The following is a 22,105-nucleotide window of genomic DNA, read 5'->3' on the forward strand; positions in this document are numbered from 1 at the left end:
ACCTTGCTTAGTTCTAGATTTCACCTCAGCCTCTCATTCCATTTCCTTTATAAACTCTTCATAAACCAGTTTCGGAGTTGTTTTTCTCTTTATGAATTTGATATCCCTTAGTTTGCCCTAATACAAATATTGGGCCCATTTTGCAGATGACTAATACCTGAGAATGCTATCACACAAGAGCATGCAGAAGGACAGTGAAAAGGGGCTTCTGCCCTGTATTTTCCTGAAGTTGGTGTCTCCCAAACAGAAACAACTGTCTGCAGATAGTCTAGGGCTGAGCCTCAGTCTGTTTTCACTGGAGAAAAGCGAAGTCAACTGATTCCCAACACTTGTACAGCTGGTGGCCGAGTGTCCAGCTGCTCTGGTCAGAGCGCACATTCTTTCTGCAAAGACCCTAGCTGACATGATTTATGGGGTGGTCTAAGAAGCATGCTGAGCCATGTGGGTTGGAGTCATAAGAGAGAACTTTCTGGCCCTAGTTTAATCGTTTCTGGGAGGATTAGACAACTAGCCTCTATTCTTTATCTTGGCTACGAGTGCTCACAGCCCCAAATGGAGTGAAAAATGAAATGGCTCTCTTCCTTTTACAGTCTTCAGCGAGAGGTCATGATTATACTACGGTTTGATAATGGAAGGCATGAAGGGTTACTCCACACTGACTGTTCTGTATGGAAGCAGACACAGAAGTAGCATTGAACATTTCCCAGTAACCAGCACAGGCAACAGCCATTCCCCAAAGCCATCTCAGCAGGACAGTGCGTCACAGAGCAAGGCTAAGAAGCAGTGCGTTAAGACTCTTCTTTTTGGTGATGATGCCAAAGAAAAATCTGCAACAAATGCACCAAGTTCCAAGTTCAGGGAGAAGGGTGGAATCATGGTCATGAACAATGACCCAAAGTCAGGTTGCACCGGAGACATTCTGGCAGAATGGGTGATTCGGGGCCAGTGGGAAGCAGACAGGGTCTACCATACTTACAGTGAACTGGGCCGAGTAGGTTTGACCACATCCAGGTTTGGGTCACTGGAGTTCATATTCGGCTGCAGGCTGCTGCTAGAATTAGGGATGCTGTTTGCACTTGAGGAGACCGATTCCAAACTGGAGTTGATGATGCTGTTCCTTTGCTCCTCTGGAGAGAAGAAACGACAAAAAGACCCATATGAGCGCTAACAGACTAGGGAGAGACTGCACTCACACATACAAGAATTTACAAATAAGGAGACTAAATCGGAATATCTGAAGCTTTGAAAATGTAGAGGAGCCAGGCACAGTAGCACATACTTGAATCCTTAATATTCAGAAGGTAGAGGCAGGAGGATTAATTAGTTCATCAGGCTATTCGAGTAAGACTGCCTCAAAAGCAAACAAGTCAACCAAACAATAAAAACAGGACATGGGTGATGTGGAAAGGTCATCTGTCTATTGTTATTTTCATTGGTTAATAAAGAAACTTCCTTGGCCCTTGATAGGACAGAAAATTAGGTAGGCAGAGAAAACAGAACAGAATGCTGGAAGGAAGTGAGACAATCGCCATGCCTTTCCTCTCTGAGCCAGAAGCAACAAAGCTCCGGCCCAAGATGGACATAGGCTAGAATCCTTCTCAGTAAGCCACACAGATTATTAGAAATGGATTAGTCAAGATGTGAGAGTTAGCCAGTAAGAGGCTAGACATAATGGGCCAGGCAGTGTTTAAAAGAATACAATTTGTGTGTTGTTATTTCGGGGCATAAGCTAGCCAGGCGGCCAGGAGCCGGGCGGCAGGAACGCAGCCCACAGCTCCTTTGTACATATGGGAAAGAACAAGTTTAAGAGTGGCAGTGGGGGTGGGGTCGTGAGGTAGCTCCGTGAGCAAAAGCACTCGCCATCCAGTTCCAGTCCTGGGAAAGCACCTGGTGGATGGATAGAATACGCTGTGCAAGCATCCACAGATACCCACAGACAAAATCTCCCTTCCTCCTTCTCCCTACCCTCTTCCAAATAAATACAAAATGAAACAAAGAAAGAGTGGGAAAGGAAAGATCAAATGGGAAACAGGTCACATGAATTTTAAAGCAAAGTCCTACTCATGTTGAAGGGATGCACCCTCCACACACACACCTTTAGTGTGAGCCAGGTTCTTTCCTTCAAACAGCCCTATCATATGGCTTCACCTAACCTCTGCCTTCTTTTGATTCACAGAGGGTAAGGACAGCCACATTTTCGTTAAAACCTCTGCCTCTAACACTGCCCTAACTGCTTAGGTCAAGTCATACCTCCAAACACACAGCATGTCACCACAGACTATCAATTTACCCACTGACTTCCTTAGAACTCAGCTGGACTAGCTAGGTAGCCACACTCTAGAAACATCTGTCAGCCTCTGGAGACACCCACTGAGACAGGTGTAAGCAGTTTTGTATGTACTGGGAATGGAAACTGGGTTCTCTAATGAGAGTAGCCAGTGCTCACAACCTCTGAGCTATTGCTGCAGCCTCTGACCTCAGAGTCCAAATGAATCTATGAAATGGGGAGAATGAGAACTGCCCTGTACAGCTCGTGAGCTGTCATGAGGATCAAGTGGGATCATATGCTGGAATGTGTTTTATAAACACTGGAATACTGCTCAAAGAGAGAAACTTTCTGTTTCTTCTCATCTAAAAAACTTGGAAGCAGGAACTGAAAGACCTGGGGGATGATGCAGCTGAATGGCATGGGTACCACGGGTGGTGCACGTCTGCCCCTTCCCTCATTCTGACTCACTGGACAGAGCAACTGGTGCTGCTGGCCATTATTCCATTTGTCATGAAATAAACGGTTAACTCTTCTGGAGCCTTTGTATATGAAGACATGCTGTATCTCAGACAGACAGATTGCAGTCACTGATGCGCTCATTTAGAGATGAACTATTTAGATGAACTCAATTCTCTTTTGGGCAATAAAGGAATGACAGCATTAAAAACACTTCTCTTTGGGGGCTGGAGAGGAGGCTCAGCGGTGAAGGAAGGGAAAGGAAAGAGGGGAGAGAGGCAGACGGCCCAGGGCCAGCGAGTCGGGCTTACGGAGAAGGGATAAGCCCTGTTACCCCAAATACCACAGAAGAGAAGGCTGAAAACTTCGAGGTGCAAGTTTTTCTGATATGCTGATAGTCTTGACTGAGGAAAAGCAAGAGGTGGAGAGGAATATAAAGATTATTCCAAAGAAGGGGTCAGGGAACAAAATCAAAAGCAAACTGCATGTTTTAATGCTTACAGCAAACTACACCAAGACAAACTCTAAAGCATTTGGAATAAATTAAGAAATAAAGGGAAAATGACTCAGTAATGTCACGTAGGACGGGAGGCCCCTCCCCCTATGGGCAAATGAATACTTGCTTCTGAGAGAAAAGCAGAAGGCGAGATGACTTCCTCCAACGAAAAATAGCCACACCCTCACAGAAGGGAGCTAAGCATCTGAGTCCCAGGATGACAGGCCAGCTCTGGCAGCCCCATCAGAAGCTAGGATGCTGGAGGAAAAAAGATTATATGCTAGGGGACTTCAAACGAGAACAGCAACAGCTATGAGTCAAACCAATGGGATCACAGAGGACCATGTGAATGACAGAGAGAGAAAGAATGCAGCTCTCAGGGGTGTTCAGAGCTGGCTAGGCCTCCGAGAAGGCTGGCCTTCCTCAAACTTGCTGTCAGTGAATGCCTCTTTGTATATCAGTCACTGAAAGCAAGAGCACAGGAATGAGGAAATGGAGGAATAAATTGCCAGTTACAAACAGGCGTCAGGAATGTGCTGGATGCTTTTATGAAAATATATTTTAAAGCACTTGGCAGCAGATATAGACTTATTCCTTAATGATATAAACGACCCAAGGGCAAGCACAGGCTACCTGGCCACCCAATGTCTATTGAAATGACCGCAGAGGTTCCTATACTTTCCTGTGAAAGAGCCCATGCCTTTTGCCCACCAAAGTCCCATGAATGGTCACACATTAAATCCCAAGTAGAAGAGAATAATATGCAATCAAAAGTTCTTCCGCTGGAACAGAGAGAGGTAGCTGTGTGGGACTGAATTTTGCAGGTGCTTCAGGCAGGGACCTTGAAACCAAAGCACTGGTGACTGTGGGCAGCCTTTATATTTTCTGTACAAATCAAGAGCGGACAACGCAAGTGTGCAACCAAATCACGGCAACTAAAAAGGGAAAGCCGCAGAGTAATTTTGGTGATGTTGTACTTGTTCTGGAGGTTGCCATGGAAACATGGAGGCTAAGCTCCAGCACTTTTCATATTTACTAAGTGGCTCCAACTCACTCTAATGGCAGCCCCATCCAGCACAGGAGGCGGGATCTGTTTATCACAGAGCCCACAGGCAAAGACTCAGATACCCAGAGCCAAGCCAAACGCACAGGCCTTGGCAGGCTTGAACTTGTCTGGCCCTCTGAACACACAGAACTGAAGGGTAAACACGAAACAAAGTCCTACGCCACTTTAAGGGATATTTCCCACTCTGCAGAAGTCTGTCAAAATTTGGGCTAATATGTCATTTTTCCAAAACACAAAACCAGAGGTTGAAAAGAAGGACTCACGATTCCTCACAGGACAAATCTCTCCACCCCACTTCCCCTTTCCAAGCTCAGACATGAAATGAGGAAAGGGAGTTGCCAGAAGGAAGCTACGCAGAAGCCCTGAGTTCTACACAGGGAACAGAGGCACAAGCACAGCCCCAGAGGCGTTCTTGTGCGATAGCTGGGAGAGAGGTGCACTCTCCTCTGCTTGTCAGAGTTTTGCAATGAAGTCTGCGATGCATCATCCTGACAAGATAGGGTGATAATGGCATGGCAGCTTAATGAATTCTGCAATAAAAATGACGAGCGCACAGCAGTTTCTGAATTTGCCATCTCTGGGAAACACCCAAGTACATGGGAAGCTTGGGCTCAGACTTTGGGACTGCGTGGTGATTCTTTTTCACACCATAGCTTTCAGGCCTGACAGCAGAGCAGACCAAGCCAGAGGAAAAGCCAAGGTGGTCTGATCTCATGCTGACTCTGCCTCAGTCCCTGCGATAAAAGTGACCGTACAAATGGTTTGTACAATACGTATAGGCTTATAAAAACAGCAGCTTGAGCAAGGAGTGATGAGTGAGAAAGAAGCAGGGCCGGTGTATGGCTTGATCATTTGCGCAGCACCTGATACTGTGACTTTCGCCAGCTTGCTGCAGGGAATGGCTTCCAGTCTGGTCCACTGTGGACTGGCTGGCTGGTGCACTCTCTTTCTTTAGTGCTCATAATAACATTTCTCTTTGCAAAGGAAGGAAATGACGATAGAAGTAGATTTATGAAGGAGCGGAGAAGGCACCGTGGCTGGCCGAGAGTGGAGACTGACTCACAGGGAAGAAGCGTGGAAGCACAGGAGAAGCCTGCTCCTGAGGCTACCCCCATACTGAAGGCTGCAGAGCTTCCACTTAATGGCTGTGCTGGGAACTGAATGATTAGAAGGAAACTCCCTACCACGGCCAGCTTTGCTGTCTACCCTGCAGTGCACAGCCAGTGAAAAACTATAACTTATTTTTATACCATGAATCATTAGAGATTGGCTTGGGATAGTAAATAGATGATATAATTAGGGAACGTTGTTTGCAATAAAAAAATTCAATACATAGTAAATATGCATCCTCTCCAATTTAGAAAATATAGAAAAGCATATACATATACTGATATCCATTATGTGCTATGTTGTAGCTATATCCATTTTTGCATGTAAATATTCAATTATTGTGTTGCATATGGGCAGAGACAGATGGACAGAGACACACACACAGTATTAGCTGCTGTCTTTTAGCAGAGAGATCACACCACATCTAGTGCTATAGTATGTTCTGTCCTCGCAGTGGTAATGCACAGATGTAAGTCTATAACATCCTCTGCTCCATCTACTTGATGACCTATCTTAACTTCCCCTTGTGTCTTATTTGTCTTCTACGCATCAGTTTTAAAGGTGACATCAACTGTTTGGTTTTTAGCCACACACAGTAACCACACATAATTAAACAAAGAGCTACATTACACCTTCTGGAGCCTCTGTGACAAGAATCCGTGTGGACAAACACGTCATCTGCCAAAGCAAACATGTGTGTCCAGAGCACTCCAGATCTCCAAAGGCAACCTGAGAACTGGCAAATGCTGCAGCTCTGACTGCTCAGAGAAAGACATTACATAAGTCTCTCAACTGTGTGAATTCCCAGTCATTTTCACAAGGAAGACACATATGAGAAGTATATACGCTAAAATGTTAGACTCTCACTGAGCCTGTCTGGGAGAAAGTCCAGGATGCATTAGCCGAGCTAAAAGAATTAATCAGAGAGATAATCCCAGCAGCTAGTTAACATGATCCATATGAAACAATGCCCAAGAATTCATTCCTGTCCCTAATCCACCCCTACCAACCCTGAGCAGTGTGCGCCAAGGTTTCTGATGTGTTTGTACTTGAGCATTAAGGGAGCTGTTTCTGGAAGCAGGGCAGCTACATGTCCATGTCTGTCCCTGGAGGCCTCTCCTTTGGAATCTGCAGGGCCACAGGGGGACTACATTCCTATTCAAGGGTAAGGGGACACTATAGCCTGGTGGTAATTATCATAATCACAGACAACGAGGTGTTTATTCTGTCCTAGGCCTCCTGTCAAGAACTTTACATGCACTGGCTCATTAAAATGGTAATTACCCCCCAAGATAGCTATTATTAGTGACCAGCTTTACAGATGAGAAAATGAAAGTATAGCAAGGAAGAGTAATACCTTCCAGGTGTCAGGACTACCCGGTCTGACTGCAGGGCCTCATTTCACAGCCAAGGTGCCAGCCCACTCTACACCCTGACAGAGAGCCCTAGGGTGGCCTGGTGATGACAAAGCAAGTTAGTGGAGCGACCAGGGCCTAGGGTCTCCCGCCTCTGACAGCCCTGGAGAAATGGACCATCCACATGTTGTTATTAACCTCCCTACAGTTTAACATACACCAAAGTCTAAGAACCATTGTTCCAAGAAGCCCATTTCAACATTTTTGTGTAAATACTACAAATATTGGGGACAAGATCACTGTTTGCTGTCAATCTGCGGCCTCTTGGAGGAAACCACAAAGGTGTTAGCTCTTGCTGCAGGCTGCAGGTTCTCTTCAGGCCCCTGGCCCTGCTTTCCATAGCCGGCCTAACAAAGTACAGTTTGGTGTTAGTGCCCTTCACTCAGAGATAGCAGTCCCGTTTCTGCTGGGAGGTGATCTACATGGAAACCCGGGGGTTAAACAGTAATCTCCCTTGGTACCATCCGTCTGGTAGCACAGTTGAAACCCTTCCTTCCATCTGCTCAGAGGTGATCATCAATGAGAGCGCCTTGGCCCAGTAAGCTTAAACCATCACTGAGTGCACAGTGCTTTTAGCAGCACTGCGTCTGGGTCTGCAGGGGAGGCTGCCACCTGGCTATAGATTGTCAGTTTGCATATTAAAGAACTTGTTCAATATGGCTCAGATGGCCCCACAGTATCCCTGGAAGCTGGGACAGATGGCTTTTGCTGCTTCTGTATCTCAGCTTAGCAAGGTTTTCACTTCTACGGCTCAAAACCTGATGAAGGTCCTTCTGTAAAAATAAAATGGCATAGGGAAGAGAGGACATCTGGGTGACAAACTTGCCCTCTGCTTAGTCTCATCTTAGGTTAACTGCCTATGATTGGCTGCTGCGTGTTACCTCATAGGCTTATCAATTAGAGGTATGAGAAGGAATACTGATGGGCTTAGCATGACGGCTGGCACATTACTTGAGCTATCATCGTTGCTGAATGAGGCTCCAACAGAGTTTGGTCTCAGGGGCTCTTTATTAAATACATACATTCATTCTTCCATACTAGTTACCTAGCCTAATGCAATTTAACTTTCAGATTCATGAGAAGAACAGCAGATACTTGGTCTTCCAGATTATGCTACTATAGTCTTCCCTAATAAAGTCATGTCTCCCAGGATCTATCCCACAGATGGAACTGGAAATCTGGGTCATGAGTGGTTCACGGTAGAGCTTTGAGGGATGGTGGCTGGGTAGAAATTTCCTACTTTGTTGCACATAACCCTGAGTGCATCCTCGAGTATAAATCTTATTTCCCCCATCTGAAAGGTTAAAATTATGACATTATACACAGGGACCAGCATGGAAAAAAACAACCTTAATAAGTTACATATTCCTATACAGCAAGCATAGAGAAAGAGAGGATGGAATTTTAAAGCGGAACTCTTGTCTACATTCAACATGAGGAAACTGTCTTTCCACAGCTCCACTACAACTTACAGCTCTGCTTAGGCAGTTTTGTATCACAGACCTCTTCTTTCTAGTCTTTTCCCAGACTGGAACCCTCATTTCCTTTAGTATCTTTCTCAAAATTCCCCCTTTCACAAGACACTCCTTGACCAGCTACAGACAACTCTGCTTGCTAGTCCTTCCCCTCGCCACTGTACCATCCAGTGGGCGTCTGAAGATCTGCGCGTCTTGCTATAATGGCTTCTAAATCTCATCACTCCCTTTGCTCTTTTCCAGAGTTCTCGAGTGACAGCTATGTCCATGTCATCCCTAGTCCTACTTCTACCACATCATGCCTAAGCCTTCAGACTGACTGCTCCACCAAGGTCAGAGCAGGAGAAACCTTGGCTCCTCATCCTGCAAAGAGGCTGCTGTCATCATAAATGCAGCCTCTGTTTAAGGAAAAATGGAAGCCAAAAGTCATGTGCAGGGGCCTGGACGAATTCGTCCACTCATGCAGAAGGAAAAACTCCTCCTGGAAAATAAAATGTATGTCTATGAGCTCCATCTAGCTCACGAGACACTTCCACCAGACACTTCCATGAGTCAGAAGTGAGGGTGCTAAGAACTATGAACTCTCAATGTGACTTTCAACTGTCCTCTCAAAAGGAGGCCAATGACAACACAAGGGCCGTAAACACTGGCACAGATTTACCCCTAAGAGAAAGGAATGGGCCTCAACTTCTGTGGAGCAGTACCCTTGAAGAGGAGTGGTGGTCTACGGAAAATAACTGGAACCTCAGAAGGAGTTTCCTGAGCTTTCCTGCTAGGAATCTCATGGCAGACAGCATAGGGACAGCCCAACACAATGCTGTCACACTGCGGGTACTGCAGAGAAGAGACAGGAGCAAACGAGGCTCAACAGATATCAGAAAGACAGACAGACAGACAGGAGAGGAAATGAGCCTCCGAAAAGCAGGATTTGGTGGGTGTGAAGACAGAGGAAAAGTGTGCACACCTCTGCATCCATGTTTACTATGCCCAAGCTTTCAAACAGCATTATGTTCTATGGGAGACAGGACAGTTCAAGGTCAACAATTACCATTATTGTCAGAAAAGCAGTGAGTGTCCACTGCTAATGGCTCAGCTCAATTCTAGCCAAGTGAACAAATTAAAAGAAAAGGCTGGAGTTGGTCAAAACAGAGAGCCAGGTGTGTGGACATTCCACAGGTGGCCCACAGGCAATTCTGAGATGGAATGTGGAAGAATGTCTTTAACTTAGTAGCTAGGAATTTATTTTATACATAGTACAGAAAAATGTAATGAGCACATCAAATTTGTGTTTTCAGACTTTTGATATGCAAGAACTATGCAAAGAAGTGAGCTGCCTTAAGATCAATATAAAATGTGTTAAATGAGCCATACTCACAAATAACGTGGTTGTGGCTGAAACAGTAAAAGGAGGTTGTATAAATGATTACAATTTGGGAGGCACCGAGCTGGGTATGTGAAAAGGTTTTATTTGAAGGATGCCAGTCTGTGGAAATATGCAATTTGCTTCCACAGATTGCTCATTTACCCTATAACTGTACTTTCACTCCAAAGGGTGCCTTGAGAAAGCTTCCTGCATTTGTCCATAAACTGAACGAGAAGAGGGCTGAAGTGTGTGAAAAGATTACAGTGCACTGTCACCTACTGGTGACAGCAACATCCCATTTCCTGGCCCAATCCCCCTTGCACCACCCAGCCCCTAGCCTCTGCTAGGTGCTTCCTACACCAGCCTGGGCACTATTCCAATTTTGAAGAAGAAAATAGATGCTCAAAATGCACTTACTTTGATTATAAAATGCACAGTTTTATATTAACATACACTGTCCAAACAAATGCACACAAAAATATAGATACACACACGTGCAAATTTTTCTATTGAAATGTCTCTTGCAGAAGCTAGACCCTATGGTAAAATTCAAGCAGGCAGAGACTGCAGTCCTGTTTCTTATCACTGGAAGGAAGCTGTATTGCTTCATCATCTGCACCCAGGACACGGCAGCTTGTTCTGCTGCTTAGACAGGTCTATTTTCACAGGTCCTTAACTGCCGGCCTCTGCCTCCTGTGACAAATGCTAATCTTGAGTCAAGATCTAATTGATTTTCTTCTCATCTCCCTCTTGTCCCTGAATGCTGTAAAGTGTGCTTCAGGATGAGGTCCAAGGCTGCTGCTGCTCTAGGCTGACCACAAGCCCAGCACTACCCAAAGCCTGGGGAAATGACCGAAACAGTCTGCCCTGTCCCCGTCTGCACTGTACACTGTTTAGCAGGAAACCTTAGGTGACCGGGTGCTCCTGGAAATCTGAGAAGCACGTTACCCTGTAGCCTGATGCCTCATTCCCTCAGCAGATGGGGATGAGGTCAGCCCTGTTCCAAGTGTTCCCTGGTACACGCAGAGGAGCCCAAGTTCTGACTATGGGGAGAACGACCCCCACCAGATGTTTAAGAAGAACACGGGCTACTGTTAGAAGGGAGCCCATGCCAGGGCACAGTCCAACATGTCTGTGTCCTAGGAACTCTTCTAGGAATCAATATGAAGGAAACTACCTGAGTAGAGAAGAACCAATTTAAATATAAGGATGGTAAATATAATGAAAGCTTTACGTATGTTTGCTGCAACCCAAATGGTGCTAACTCCCAAGATGTGATCTTACTATGAGAATTCAAAGCATCTTTCAATGCAGCAAGGTTTTGAGGGCAGAAAAGGTTTGAGTTTATGAATTATGGTAAAGAAGGTCTTTACTTTGCAATATAAAAGGGCATCAAAAGGAAAACAACACGAATGCAGACATGAATCCTTTCCTCCCTAGGGTAAAGTAGGTCCCTCCCATTTCTCTGCCTTTGCTGGAGTTCATGCAGATCTGTCTTTGTCGTCGTCATGGTCGTCGTCATAGTCATCCCAAGTATATACGAGGTCCTAGAACATCGAACGCACTTTAATTTTCACAGCAGCCCTAAGCTGTGCAGAAGAGCTTGAGGCCTCGATTCCTACACTGCAACAGGACTCCTGTTACAGAAACTCAAGTGTAGCCCTAGATTTTAGAGCCAGTCCCTGACCTTAAAAAAGATCCTGGAAAACCACTGTCCCTAATGTCAAGAATAGCAAGTGGAGGTCCTGAAATGTTAAGATATCAAAAGTCACCCACAGTCTTCCATGAAGGCAGAATTTCCACTGGGACAAGTCAGCGCTTTTTGCCAGGACACTGTTCGACTTCTCTTTATATACATTTCTCCATGAAACTAGTTGTAAACACTGAACTGATTTTCTCACCAAGTTTGATTCGTTACAGATAAGGTCTCATTTTCATATCCCTAGACCATGAAGGCACCATGTAAATGTCCGCTGCATGTTGGAACCAGTCTTGGTGTCTTGTGTGTAGCAGCTTTATGCCAGATGCTGTAATGCATTAATTTTGTTAATCCTGAGGTCTTGCCTCTGGGGTGAGCACTATTGTGCCTGCTTTACAGATAAGCAAACTGAGGATAAAAGAGGTAAAAGTTTGGTCGTGCGGTAAAGCTGGCATAAGAACTGATACTGGCTGACCTCCAGTAGGTCATGAGGCCTTTATTCCTATAACATATAAGCAGATTGAAGGAGGAACTGTTTATTTTTTGTGCTGAGGCAAGCTCGTGCTATGTAGCTTTGGCTAGCCTGAAACTTGCTATGCAGACTGGGCTAGCCTCAGACTTGCAGGAATTCCCTCCTCCACCCCCCATTGCATCTGCCCTCTGCCTCCTGACTGCTAGGACACAAAAGTTGAAATATGACCGCATACTTTAGGGCCTTGATCACTGAACTAACTCAGAAGTCCTGAGATGAAAAGGTTTGGAACATTTCTGGTGAGAGTTCTCTTCTACTTGGAATAGAGAGGAATTATTCTCTAATTCAGGAACTAATTTCACATATTTTAAAGTGCCAACACAGAGAAGAGTTTAAGAGTAAGCAGAAAGCTCTGTTTCCTACAGGCACAGCCTACTTGAACATGTGACTCCCTCCAGTAACAGTTCCAAACCGAGTCAGGGGAAGGAACTGCTTCTGTGAGACCTGCCAACGAAGGAGGGACCTTGGGCGATGCCAGAGCCCAGCTCTTGCTGTGCAGTAGAGAGAGCAGGCTCAGCTTCTTGGCCAGAGACCTGTGCCCTTCTTTCTCAGCAGTGGAATCAGACAAGACACAACAAGACACAGAGTCTTCTGGATACCGAAAGCCAGAAGCACACAGCAAGGATGTCCACAGCAAGCCATGGAGGCAGTAGGATGTCTCCACATACCACCCTGCCCTGGGCAGCAGAGACTCACGTTTTTCTGTGGATGGCACAGCATGGAAGAGCGTCAGGGGTCTCTCGCTACAGGATGGGGGCTTGGAGTCGCTGCTTTTCTTCCTGGAGAGGTGTAGCTGGGCATTGGTGAGGGGCACATCAGGCACGGTGTTGAATATCTGCATAGCAGGGTGACAAAAAGGTTATACGTTTCCGTGAGCTAGGAAGAAAGCACAGGCGTGAATCATGACCAGAAGCTTGGTGGTGAGTTAGAATCAGCAAGTAAGGATGAGAAAGATCTCCAGCATTTGGAGGCCTCCACTGAGACACTTCTAGGAACCAGTATGGAGTACTTTCTCCAAGAACTGATGCCAGAGCTCACTTCCCCTTTCAGTCCCTTCCACCATAGTCTTTACGGATCTCCTCTGAGCTAAGCAAGGGGAATGGAAAACAACAAAGATCATCTAAACCGCTGTCCGCTAACAGGGAAGGTTTTTACTGCCTTTATCCAGAGCCTATTAATCCAGTGCCCTTCCTTCCTTCATTTGCTCTCCTCCCCAGTTATTTACAACTGCTTCACTATTTTATCTCAGACCATAAAAATATATTTAAATAATGTTCGCAACCTGACACAGAACAGGAAACATGTTTCCTCCTCACCCACCATCCTCAGTGGAAACTGCCTTCCCCTTTCAGCGGCTCTGTGTTATCTGTGAAGGTGTACTTTACCTCATTTCAAAGAACAGAGGCGGCTGACCCTGATAACACACGCACGCACGCACACATCTATGCATATACAAATTTAGAAAACGTAGAAAAGTCTAAAAAATCTCACAGTTCTATTATTTACAGATTATAACTTTTAGGAGTTAGGTTTTGTGACTTTAAAAGGTTTTAAAAATCATGTAGTTATTCTTTAAGAATGTGTGTAGTTGTTACTTTTCTAACTGCTGTGACAAATTCCAGGCAAGAAGCAACTTATAGAAGTTTGGCTTGTGATTTAGAGGTGCAGTCTATCCTAGTGTGGGTGAGAGGGGAGAGTCTATCCTAGTGTGAGTGTGAGGGAGAGTCTATCCTAGTGTGAGTGTGAGGGGAGAGTCTATCCTAGTGTGAGTGTGAAGGAAGGATGCAGCCTATTATAGTCTGGAAGTCATATTGATAGGAGTGTGCTTTAGAGATTTGCATTGGTATGGATCTTGCTCTAATCTGTGAGTCTACCCCTAAATACATAACACTTTATTATACTCAAAAAGGGGGGGTGGTGTTGCAGGAAATCCTTCAGCCAGTAGCCTTTAAGTTACCCGCCTACTTGGGCGTGGCCTCCTACAACAGGAGTGGCTCACAGCCTTGGCAGCAGGAGCAGGAGGCAGCTTGCTCAAATCTCAATGGATCAGAAATCACAGAGACAAAGACTGGAGGAAACGGGCTTGGCTATTAATCCCGAAGTCTGCCCCCAGGGATCACTTCTCCCAGCTATGTCCCATCTCCCAACAGTTTCATGGACTCTTCAAACAAGAGTTTCAAATGCAAACCCACAGAGAACACTGCACACTCAAATCACAGCAAGGTAAAAAAGTGAGACAGAAATCTTCCCAACTCTTAACGTGCCTTACTACAGAATGTCCTTATCTCTACGGCCAGCACCTACATGGTGCTTTCCATGGAAGGAGCTGCCACTTACTGCAGCTCCTGGGGTGCTGGCCGCAGCACCCTGTGTTTCACAAGCACTTCACTCAGTGCTCAGCAACTCTGCATAGCTGCTAACATCCTGGCATTTTATAAAAAAACCAAAGCATACGGAAATGTAGCTGTCACGTGGATAGATATAATTATGGAAGATAGCAAGGTAACACAGGGCCCTTTGTTGCTAGACTCCTCTGTGAATGGGTATGATAATAACACCCATTTGAACAATCAGCAGCTTATTTGAACACCCACTTTACAGAGGCACCCTGAGTGTGACAGTGAGCGAAACAAATGTGTCTGCGATGGTCAGAGGACTTCCATTCCAGTAGCTGTGATTTACTAAGTGTTTGCCACCCCAGGTCTGGAGCTGAGAGCGTTGTGCAATTCTCATCTAATGCTAACCACATTTTCCACAGCTGAGGGTATATTCCTCACATACTTTTACATCCCGCTTATCTCATATAATATTATATGGCGCTATTCTCCCTGCCATAGAAAAATCTTCAAAGATGATTCATAAGGATTTCATAACCTCCTCAACTTTCCTGAGAGACTAAGATGGACTGACTCTTTTGGTGTCCTCCCTTACATGGAGACATCAGCCTCCTGGCTGCCCTCTCTCCAGCAGTCACAAGTCATAAGAGGAAGGCATCCCTTAACTTATGGCTCAGGGTATCCCATAATTGTTCTTCGTACGGCTCTCATCTTCGTGTGTGTGTTTTAAAGTGACTCCCAAAAGCTGATATGCAGAAAGCCAAGTCACAAGAATTATGAGAGCTTCAGCTGGAACAGCTGCTCTCCTTGGGTTGGCAGGCCTGTGGTCCTGATGATGCCAGCCAGCCGGTTGAGCCAGTCTCACTTCCAAACACAGCTGTCGGGAGGAAGGTAGCATTATTCCATGTTCCCTAGTAGACTCAAACTTGAAACAAGATAAACTGAGTGGATGGATAGAGCTGAGATCAACTGAGACAGGGGGTGGGAAATGGAGACTTAAAGGAAAAGAAAACTTCATCTCCAGGGCAGGCGGAAGCCCAGACAATAGGCTGACTGAGGCTATTCACTTCTGCAGTCTCCTGGAGCCTTTGTAGTAGAAGAAAATGGAGAGACTGCGGCTACCACTGAGCCCGAGTATGCACCCTCTAAAGACGCTTTCTTTTTGTTCCCCCGACCATGCTGAGCCTTGGCCACTCTGAGGTGACATCTCAATGAGCAGCATCATTGACGGTTTAAACACGGCTCCTAGATATGTGTGCTTATACCTGCTGAGCTGAGCTGGGCATCTCACATGACTCCTCCCTAAACTGCAGGTTAACTTAGCATAGGGCACAGCATGACCATTTCACAAGAGCATCTCCACATGGACCAGAAGTGAAGCCCTGGGGTTGCAGCAGCCAGCCATCCTCTCCAGCCAAACTTCTTTTAGAAACCACAGTCTCAGTCTCGTGAGAACAGATAGTTCTTTAACAAGTACTGGTGTCTCTTAGTACCCTTCTGCCTCTGGCCCAGAATGCAGTACCTTTAGCAATCCCTTGAGAGCATTTAGACATGAATCCATAGTTAAGGACAGGCCAGGTCCTATTACCTGCCCATGACTTTGCCTCTGGCCTCCAGATACTGTCTTTCTTTCTAAGGAAGAGTGATCCATCCACTGTCCACTACAGTGTCAGGGGAAAGACAGCAGATGTGCATTTGAACTTTGGCTGACAACAGCCCTGAGAACATCTATTCTTTCTAGAACTGCAGTAGAGATCAAGTTAGACACAGACAGATGTATGAAAAAGTGCCCTGCAAACACAGCAGGAAGGGACATGGGAGCACATGGAAGAGCATCTCTCCCTCCACATCTATTATTTCCTCTAAAAGTTAAGTGAACAGACTGACAGACTGGGACAGTTCTATAAGGGAATTGTCACCATGGTAGGCACAACAGCCCCAAAGGCCCGTTCTCTGGGTCTGATTAGGAGGTAGACACAGGCTTCTGAAGAACTCTGTCAGGCTGATCTTAGGATCAGATGCAGTCCTTTGTGCACAAGAGCATACTGCAAGACATAAAGTGTCAGATACAGGCCCAACACGTCCTGGCTGCAAGGGCTTTCCTAAGTGTGAGGGAACCTTTGTAAGGGAAGCCACCTTGATGCGGACATTCAATAGGAAGTCGGGGTTGCCATGGTGTTATAGGACCAATCTGCATACTCAGGAGGTTCAGGCAGGAAGATGGCTCCAAGTTCCAGTCAAGGCTGAGCTACACAATGAGTTCAAGGCCTAGGACACATAGCAGGAATGTGGGAATTACTATCCACATGACTGTTGCTCATGTAACTTGGAAATTCCCACACATGCAAGCGGATTTTCCAGCCACCTCCGACCGTGCCAAGCTTTGTCTGTGCTCAGAATTTAAGCTGGAATTCTGATGCGTCTGAATTACACAGCTCTGTTGGTTACTCCCCGTTCTATTGCACGAACGAAGTTCTCTTTGGGTTGTGAAGACTGTCGTACAAAGGACCCTGTAATCTACAAGCATTAACTCATATAGTCTACAAGCTATACCGTGCGGTGGGAACAACGTACTCATTTCACAGAGACTTTCCAAATTAACACAAAGAGGCGAGTTTTCCTTTGTGCCCCAAGTGTCCTGTTCCGATGGTCTCACTTAACGAACTAATTCCAACTTAATCAGGAATGCCTTACACATAAAAGGCAGGAAGACTGTGACTCTGCTGGGAGTCAGTGGAGAATAAGATTGTAAAATAAAAAAATACAACTGCGGGGAACCTTTCCAAGTATCCCCAATTCCAAGGTCCCTGTGAGTGGCATTAACACAGCCATAAACACCAGGCTGCTTCCCCTCAAGCCAGGCAGCAGAGGGTCAGCGCTGGCCTCTGAGGTTGGCTAGTCTCCGGTAAGCACTAAGTCTTGACGGACACTCATACACCACCGCCAAACCTTGCCATCCACGACAGCTACCCTACTGCCATATCATCATATCAAATATAAAAGTAATTTGGAGGACTGAGATGGGAGAAAAGCAAACAAGCTCTGAAGCTAGACAGCCCTGAGTTCAAATCCTGGCTTTTCCACCTACTAGCTGTATTATCTCCGGGAAGGTCTTTAGCTCCTCTGAGCCTGTTTCCTTTATAAATGTGATCACACTATACCTCAGATAAAGGACATAAAAATGTGTAACATTATGTTGGTAAAGCACAGGCAGGAAGCGTGGTAGTATAAATGACAACTAAAGTTCATTACTTATCATGCAGTTATAGGTATATGAATTAAAGGCATGAATTATTTCCTTCACAACAACTGAATAAGGGAAATGCAGTGATTGCCATCTTGTAGATGAGGAAATTGAGAATCGCCAAAATTAACTGATGTGTTCAAGGTCACACAGCTGGCTAGTTAAGGACCTAGATAGCCTGCCTGACTGAGGGGGCTTAGCTAACTGTGTCTTGTGTGTGACTGAGAAACAAATGTCAAAACATAAAGATCACAAGTTTTGTGGACCAACCGATCAGATTTCAGGCGCTTGTTAGGTCTTGAGCAAGTTATGTAAGCTTCCAATCGCCAAACATCCCATTCACAACAAGGCCCAGGACCTTGCTGAGGGCTAAGGCACCTGGTGGTTTGGCCTCGGCTGTGAAAAAGACACTGCCGCATTCAGTAGAAAAAGGAGACACATCGAGTTTAAGAAGGAAATAAGTGGATAATGAAAAGGAATTATTTGCAGACAAGACACAATAATTCAATTTGTAAGTGTAAATTTAATTACATTCTTTGCAAAATATCAGCATTAGCTACCTGAAGCAATGTTAGTATCTGATGTTCTTTATTGCTGTGTGCTACCTACAGAGTTTAGGGGGTCTGGCTCCTTTCTGGCCCATCGTGATGCTGGGGAGCCCTGACACTTGTTGCGGAATTTGTTCTTAACTGTGTTGCACATACATCTTTACACCTTTTCTAATCCCAGCTGCCCCGCAATTAAAAGGATTAGGAGTCTCTCTATAAAGTGTGCCCTGTACTCTTTATTATGTGCCGTGATGTTTATAGGAGGAAAATGAGGTCATGAGGAAGAGCTTCTGAGTCTACAGATGCAAAGGAGCTGGGAGGACAATAAATCACCCCCAATGCAAACAGCAGGTGAGTTAAGGACTGAGACTGAGAACTGTTCCTGAGACACAAATCCCTCAGGGTCTTAGGTCACGGGGATCTAGCTGAGGGAAGGAAGGCCTCAGCTACTCTGCTCACTGCATCTGTGAGGCACCCCACATAGGGCAAGCTTGTGAGTCAGGCAAGCCACTTCAGGGCTTGTCATTAAGTGCTAAGTGCGAAGAAGCCAAATCCAGAGCTGTAGCTACAGAGAGGTTTGTTTTAAAGGACAGCTGGAAATCCCAGACTCTGTTGCTATCAGAGTTTTAGCAGAGATCAACGGTTTGGAAAGTAGTTTGGGAGCTTTTACTTAAAACCACTCAAGAGGAACCAATTATCTTTAGTAACTAAAAACACACATAAGGGGACATGGGGCGGGGGAAGTGCTGTGATTTTTCCTATCTCCAGAAAGAGCCCATTTCCCACTGCTTCTGCTGATAGAGAGGAACTATATACAAAGCCACAACAAATTATAGTCCCATTGGAGGGGTATTAAAGGAGCTTCCCAATACAAAGGACTACTCGCTTACCTAAAGTTAAATGGGGTAATTATGCGCTCAGATTGATAAACTTACTACATTAAGAAAGAGCATCCTACACAACACTTGGGAGAAGGAAAATGTTCTGAGAGAGAGCAGAAGCGCTGCATCCCACTGCCCAAGTCCATCTGTCTTATTTCCTCAGGGTTACAAAGACAGGACCAAAGGAACAGAAAGATGGCTTCAGTGAATCCAGGCACACATGATCATTATTAGTATCAATTTTGTGTATCAACAAATGTGAACTACTAAGAAAATAAAAAGCAAACGGCAAACACCTGCCAGTTGCAGATTCATCAACTGCATATTAATTAATATAAATTTGTGTGTGCAGTCAAACAATAGTGCAATTAATGGGGTGCCATCAACATTTTTTTTTTTGTAAAGGCAAATGAAAGCAAGATTTGAGTTCCAAATGGACTCGAATCTCACTAACTGCATGGAGGGTGACTTATTTCATTGGAAATATGGGCTGCACAGAGCTAGAGTTCTCAGTTTGGGGATTCAATAAGGTCACCGATGGTTGCTAGCTTATGGCTTTGGCACATGAGATTAAGAGTTAACAGTTGTTGAAAAGGATACATTTCTGAGAGCTAACAGTTTAAAGATCTCCTCTCTTATCTCCCCGAAAGCCCACTGATGGACTGAAAAGTAACTCTCACAATGTACAGATACTAATAGGTCTGGAGGGTGAAGATGACACAGCATACCACTCGCAGGCCTGAGTGCACAGAAGTCCTGCCTTTCCTCCAGAAACCTTCTGCAGAGCCGCAGCCAAAAGGAATGTCATGCACTGCCACAGAGCCTAAGGCATCAGCCCTACTAATATGTGCTGGACCTTTAGAGTGTAACAGACACAGCTAGCCTGAAGCTTCAGGCTTAACCAAAGGCATACAAAGGCAGTGTGTTCTCTTGACAAGGCTGTTCATCCTTGACATCGAAATCCTGACAAATTAACCTTTTACAAAGTAATTAGCAGAAAAACTTTAGAAGAAATGGTAAAAGTGTGCGAACTCTTGGGTATTTTAGATAATGGAAGTAATATTTTGTATTTTTATTTCTAAATAGAAATGAGTTTTATTTCCACTATAATCCTAAGTATTTGTCTACTTGATAGTTTAAGCCTTAAGGTGATTAAACTGTGAGTTGGGGGTGGGGGTGGAATTCTACTCATACAGAATTGGAAATTTTAAAGAAATAACCATTACTTTAAAATAAGCACGGTGGGGAGCCAAAATCTTTACTCTGTGAGCTTTCAACTCAAACACTTTCATTTCTGCTCTTCTCTAGTGACCACATAATACAGGTAGAGTTCCAGATATATAATCCTTGGGAGAAAATGACAATATTTTCAGGCATTTGAGGAAACCATCTACTGATTTCTATACTGGCCATGGCAGTATACATGTCCAGCAGTAGTGTAAAAGGGTGTTATTCCCCCCACATCCCTGACAGCATTTCTTGTTACTTTCTTTTTTGATGATAGTCATTCTTGCTTGGTGACATCCATCCTCAAACCAGTCTTAATTCTCCTGATGGATAAGGATGCTAAATCTTCTTTTGAATATTTATTGACCATATAGGTTTGCTAGGAAAACTAAGTGTGATGGTAGCTACGACGCTGTTTAGTGCGATATCTATCATGTGAATAAGTTGTAAGTGAAAATGAGATTTTTTTTAACAAAATTATATTTCTGGACTATGTTTATTAAAATATCGGGAATGTGTATAGACTGTATTAGCTCATTTTACATTATGAGAGAGAAGTATCAAAGACTGGGTAACTTTTGAAGAAAAGAAACTTCATCTGGTTCACAGTTCTGGAGGTCCAGAACCAAGGAATCACATGTGATTACAGCCTTACTACAAGCTGAGGTACAGGACACTGTAAGATATGAGGGGGAGGGTATGTGAATTAGATAGAGACGGGCAAAGGTGTGCGTGAGAGAGAAAGAGACAGAGAGACAGAGACAGACAGACTGTCCACCTTTCTGTCTTCTTATCTCTCCTACAAAGCCATCAGTATTTAATCATGGGACTCAGTCTGAATGCCAACATCAAAGAGGTCAGAACAGTGACACTTTTCTTTAGGGTTGTGGCCACTGGAGGCTTTCGATGAGCTAGTGAATAGTGCCATACTCATGTGAATATAGGCAATGAGTGACTGGATTCCATGGGAATTTAAAGGGGGAGGCATGAAGGTATTAGGGGATAGACATGAGGAGTCCAGGAGAGTTGGAGAGGAAAAACATTGTATACCTGTATACAATTTTTAAGAAAAAATATATTTAAAAATATGGACCACTCCAGTGCATTCAAAGCAAAGACCACAGACATATAAGCCCATAAGAATGAATATGCATGACCACATGGATGCAGGTATGAATGAAAACATGTACTATCTATATAATCAAAATTCAGACTACAGGAAATTTACTTGCCACACAAATGGAAAAAGTTCAACATACCAAATTGCAACAAACCCATAAATTTCTAAGATAATCAAGCAAAGAGTAAAAGGGTTTTTCTAAAACGCAGCTCATATTAGCACTCCTCCTCTGGATTGTTGAAGAGAAGACAGCAACAGAGTGTTCAGCACAGAATAGGAGCTCAATAAGCTTCTGCCCATCCCCACACCATGATGGCCACTGCTGTCACCTCTACCAGTATTCTCACATTTATCACTACCATGACAGTAAGCAACCTCAACATCATCGTGGTTCAAACCTAATCAGTTCTGAAGGTCAGTTCCAATGCACCCCCACCTGCACAGCTAAACAACTCAATTCGTTACTGTAACCCCCACCTGCACAGCTAAACAACTCAATTCGTTACTGCAAGAACCCCATTATGTGTTACCTTTTCATGATTCTCTATTAAGATCTCAATGACAATGTTCTGAAACTTGATGTCCATGATGGCTGCCACCGTTTCTTCCTGAGGCCGCAGCAAGGTGGGTCCAAACACCACGCCAAGGTTTGCCACAGTCATCAAATTCTGCTTGTGGTTGTTGGCAACACTGGAAATGGGAAGAAAGAACAAATAAGAGAAGCCATGCACAGAAATGACTGACCTCCTTGGGTATTTCCAGCTTTCTATCTGCATCTATAGAAAGCAGGAGCCAGGACATCCTTGGATGCCATCGGTTAAAGAGAAGCTTTTCTCTTGTATCTTCAACTAGAGTGTTCACAGACCTG

At 44.7% G+C, this 22,105-nt stretch overlaps 1 protein-coding gene across 4 annotated transcripts in view; it reads right to left on the reverse strand.

Moving 5' to 3' along the window:
• The window catches only part of Arhgap26 (Rho GTPase activating protein 26), a 411,283-nt gene that overhangs the window by 80,724 nt on the left and 308,454 nt on the right, over positions 1-22,105 (reverse strand). For all 4 annotated transcript variants that reach the window (XM_075968780.1, XM_075968779.1, XM_075968783.1 and 1 more), the window contains exons 18-20: positions 21,768-21,927; positions 12,578-12,716; positions 977-1,127 (exon numbers count right to left, since the gene is read on the reverse strand). In XM_075968780.1, coding sequence (XP_075824895.1) covers positions 977-1,127; positions 12,578-12,716; positions 21,768-21,927 — 450 coding nt within the window. The remainder of the gene's footprint in view (positions 1-976; positions 1,128-12,577; positions 12,717-21,767; positions 21,928-22,105) is intronic.

This window comes from Microtus pennsylvanicus, chromosome 4 (genome assembly GCF_037038515.1).
Source record: "Microtus pennsylvanicus isolate mMicPen1 chromosome 4, mMicPen1.hap1, whole genome shotgun sequence".
Lineage (NCBI taxonomy): Eukaryota > Metazoa > Chordata > Mammalia > Rodentia > Cricetidae > Microtus > Microtus pennsylvanicus.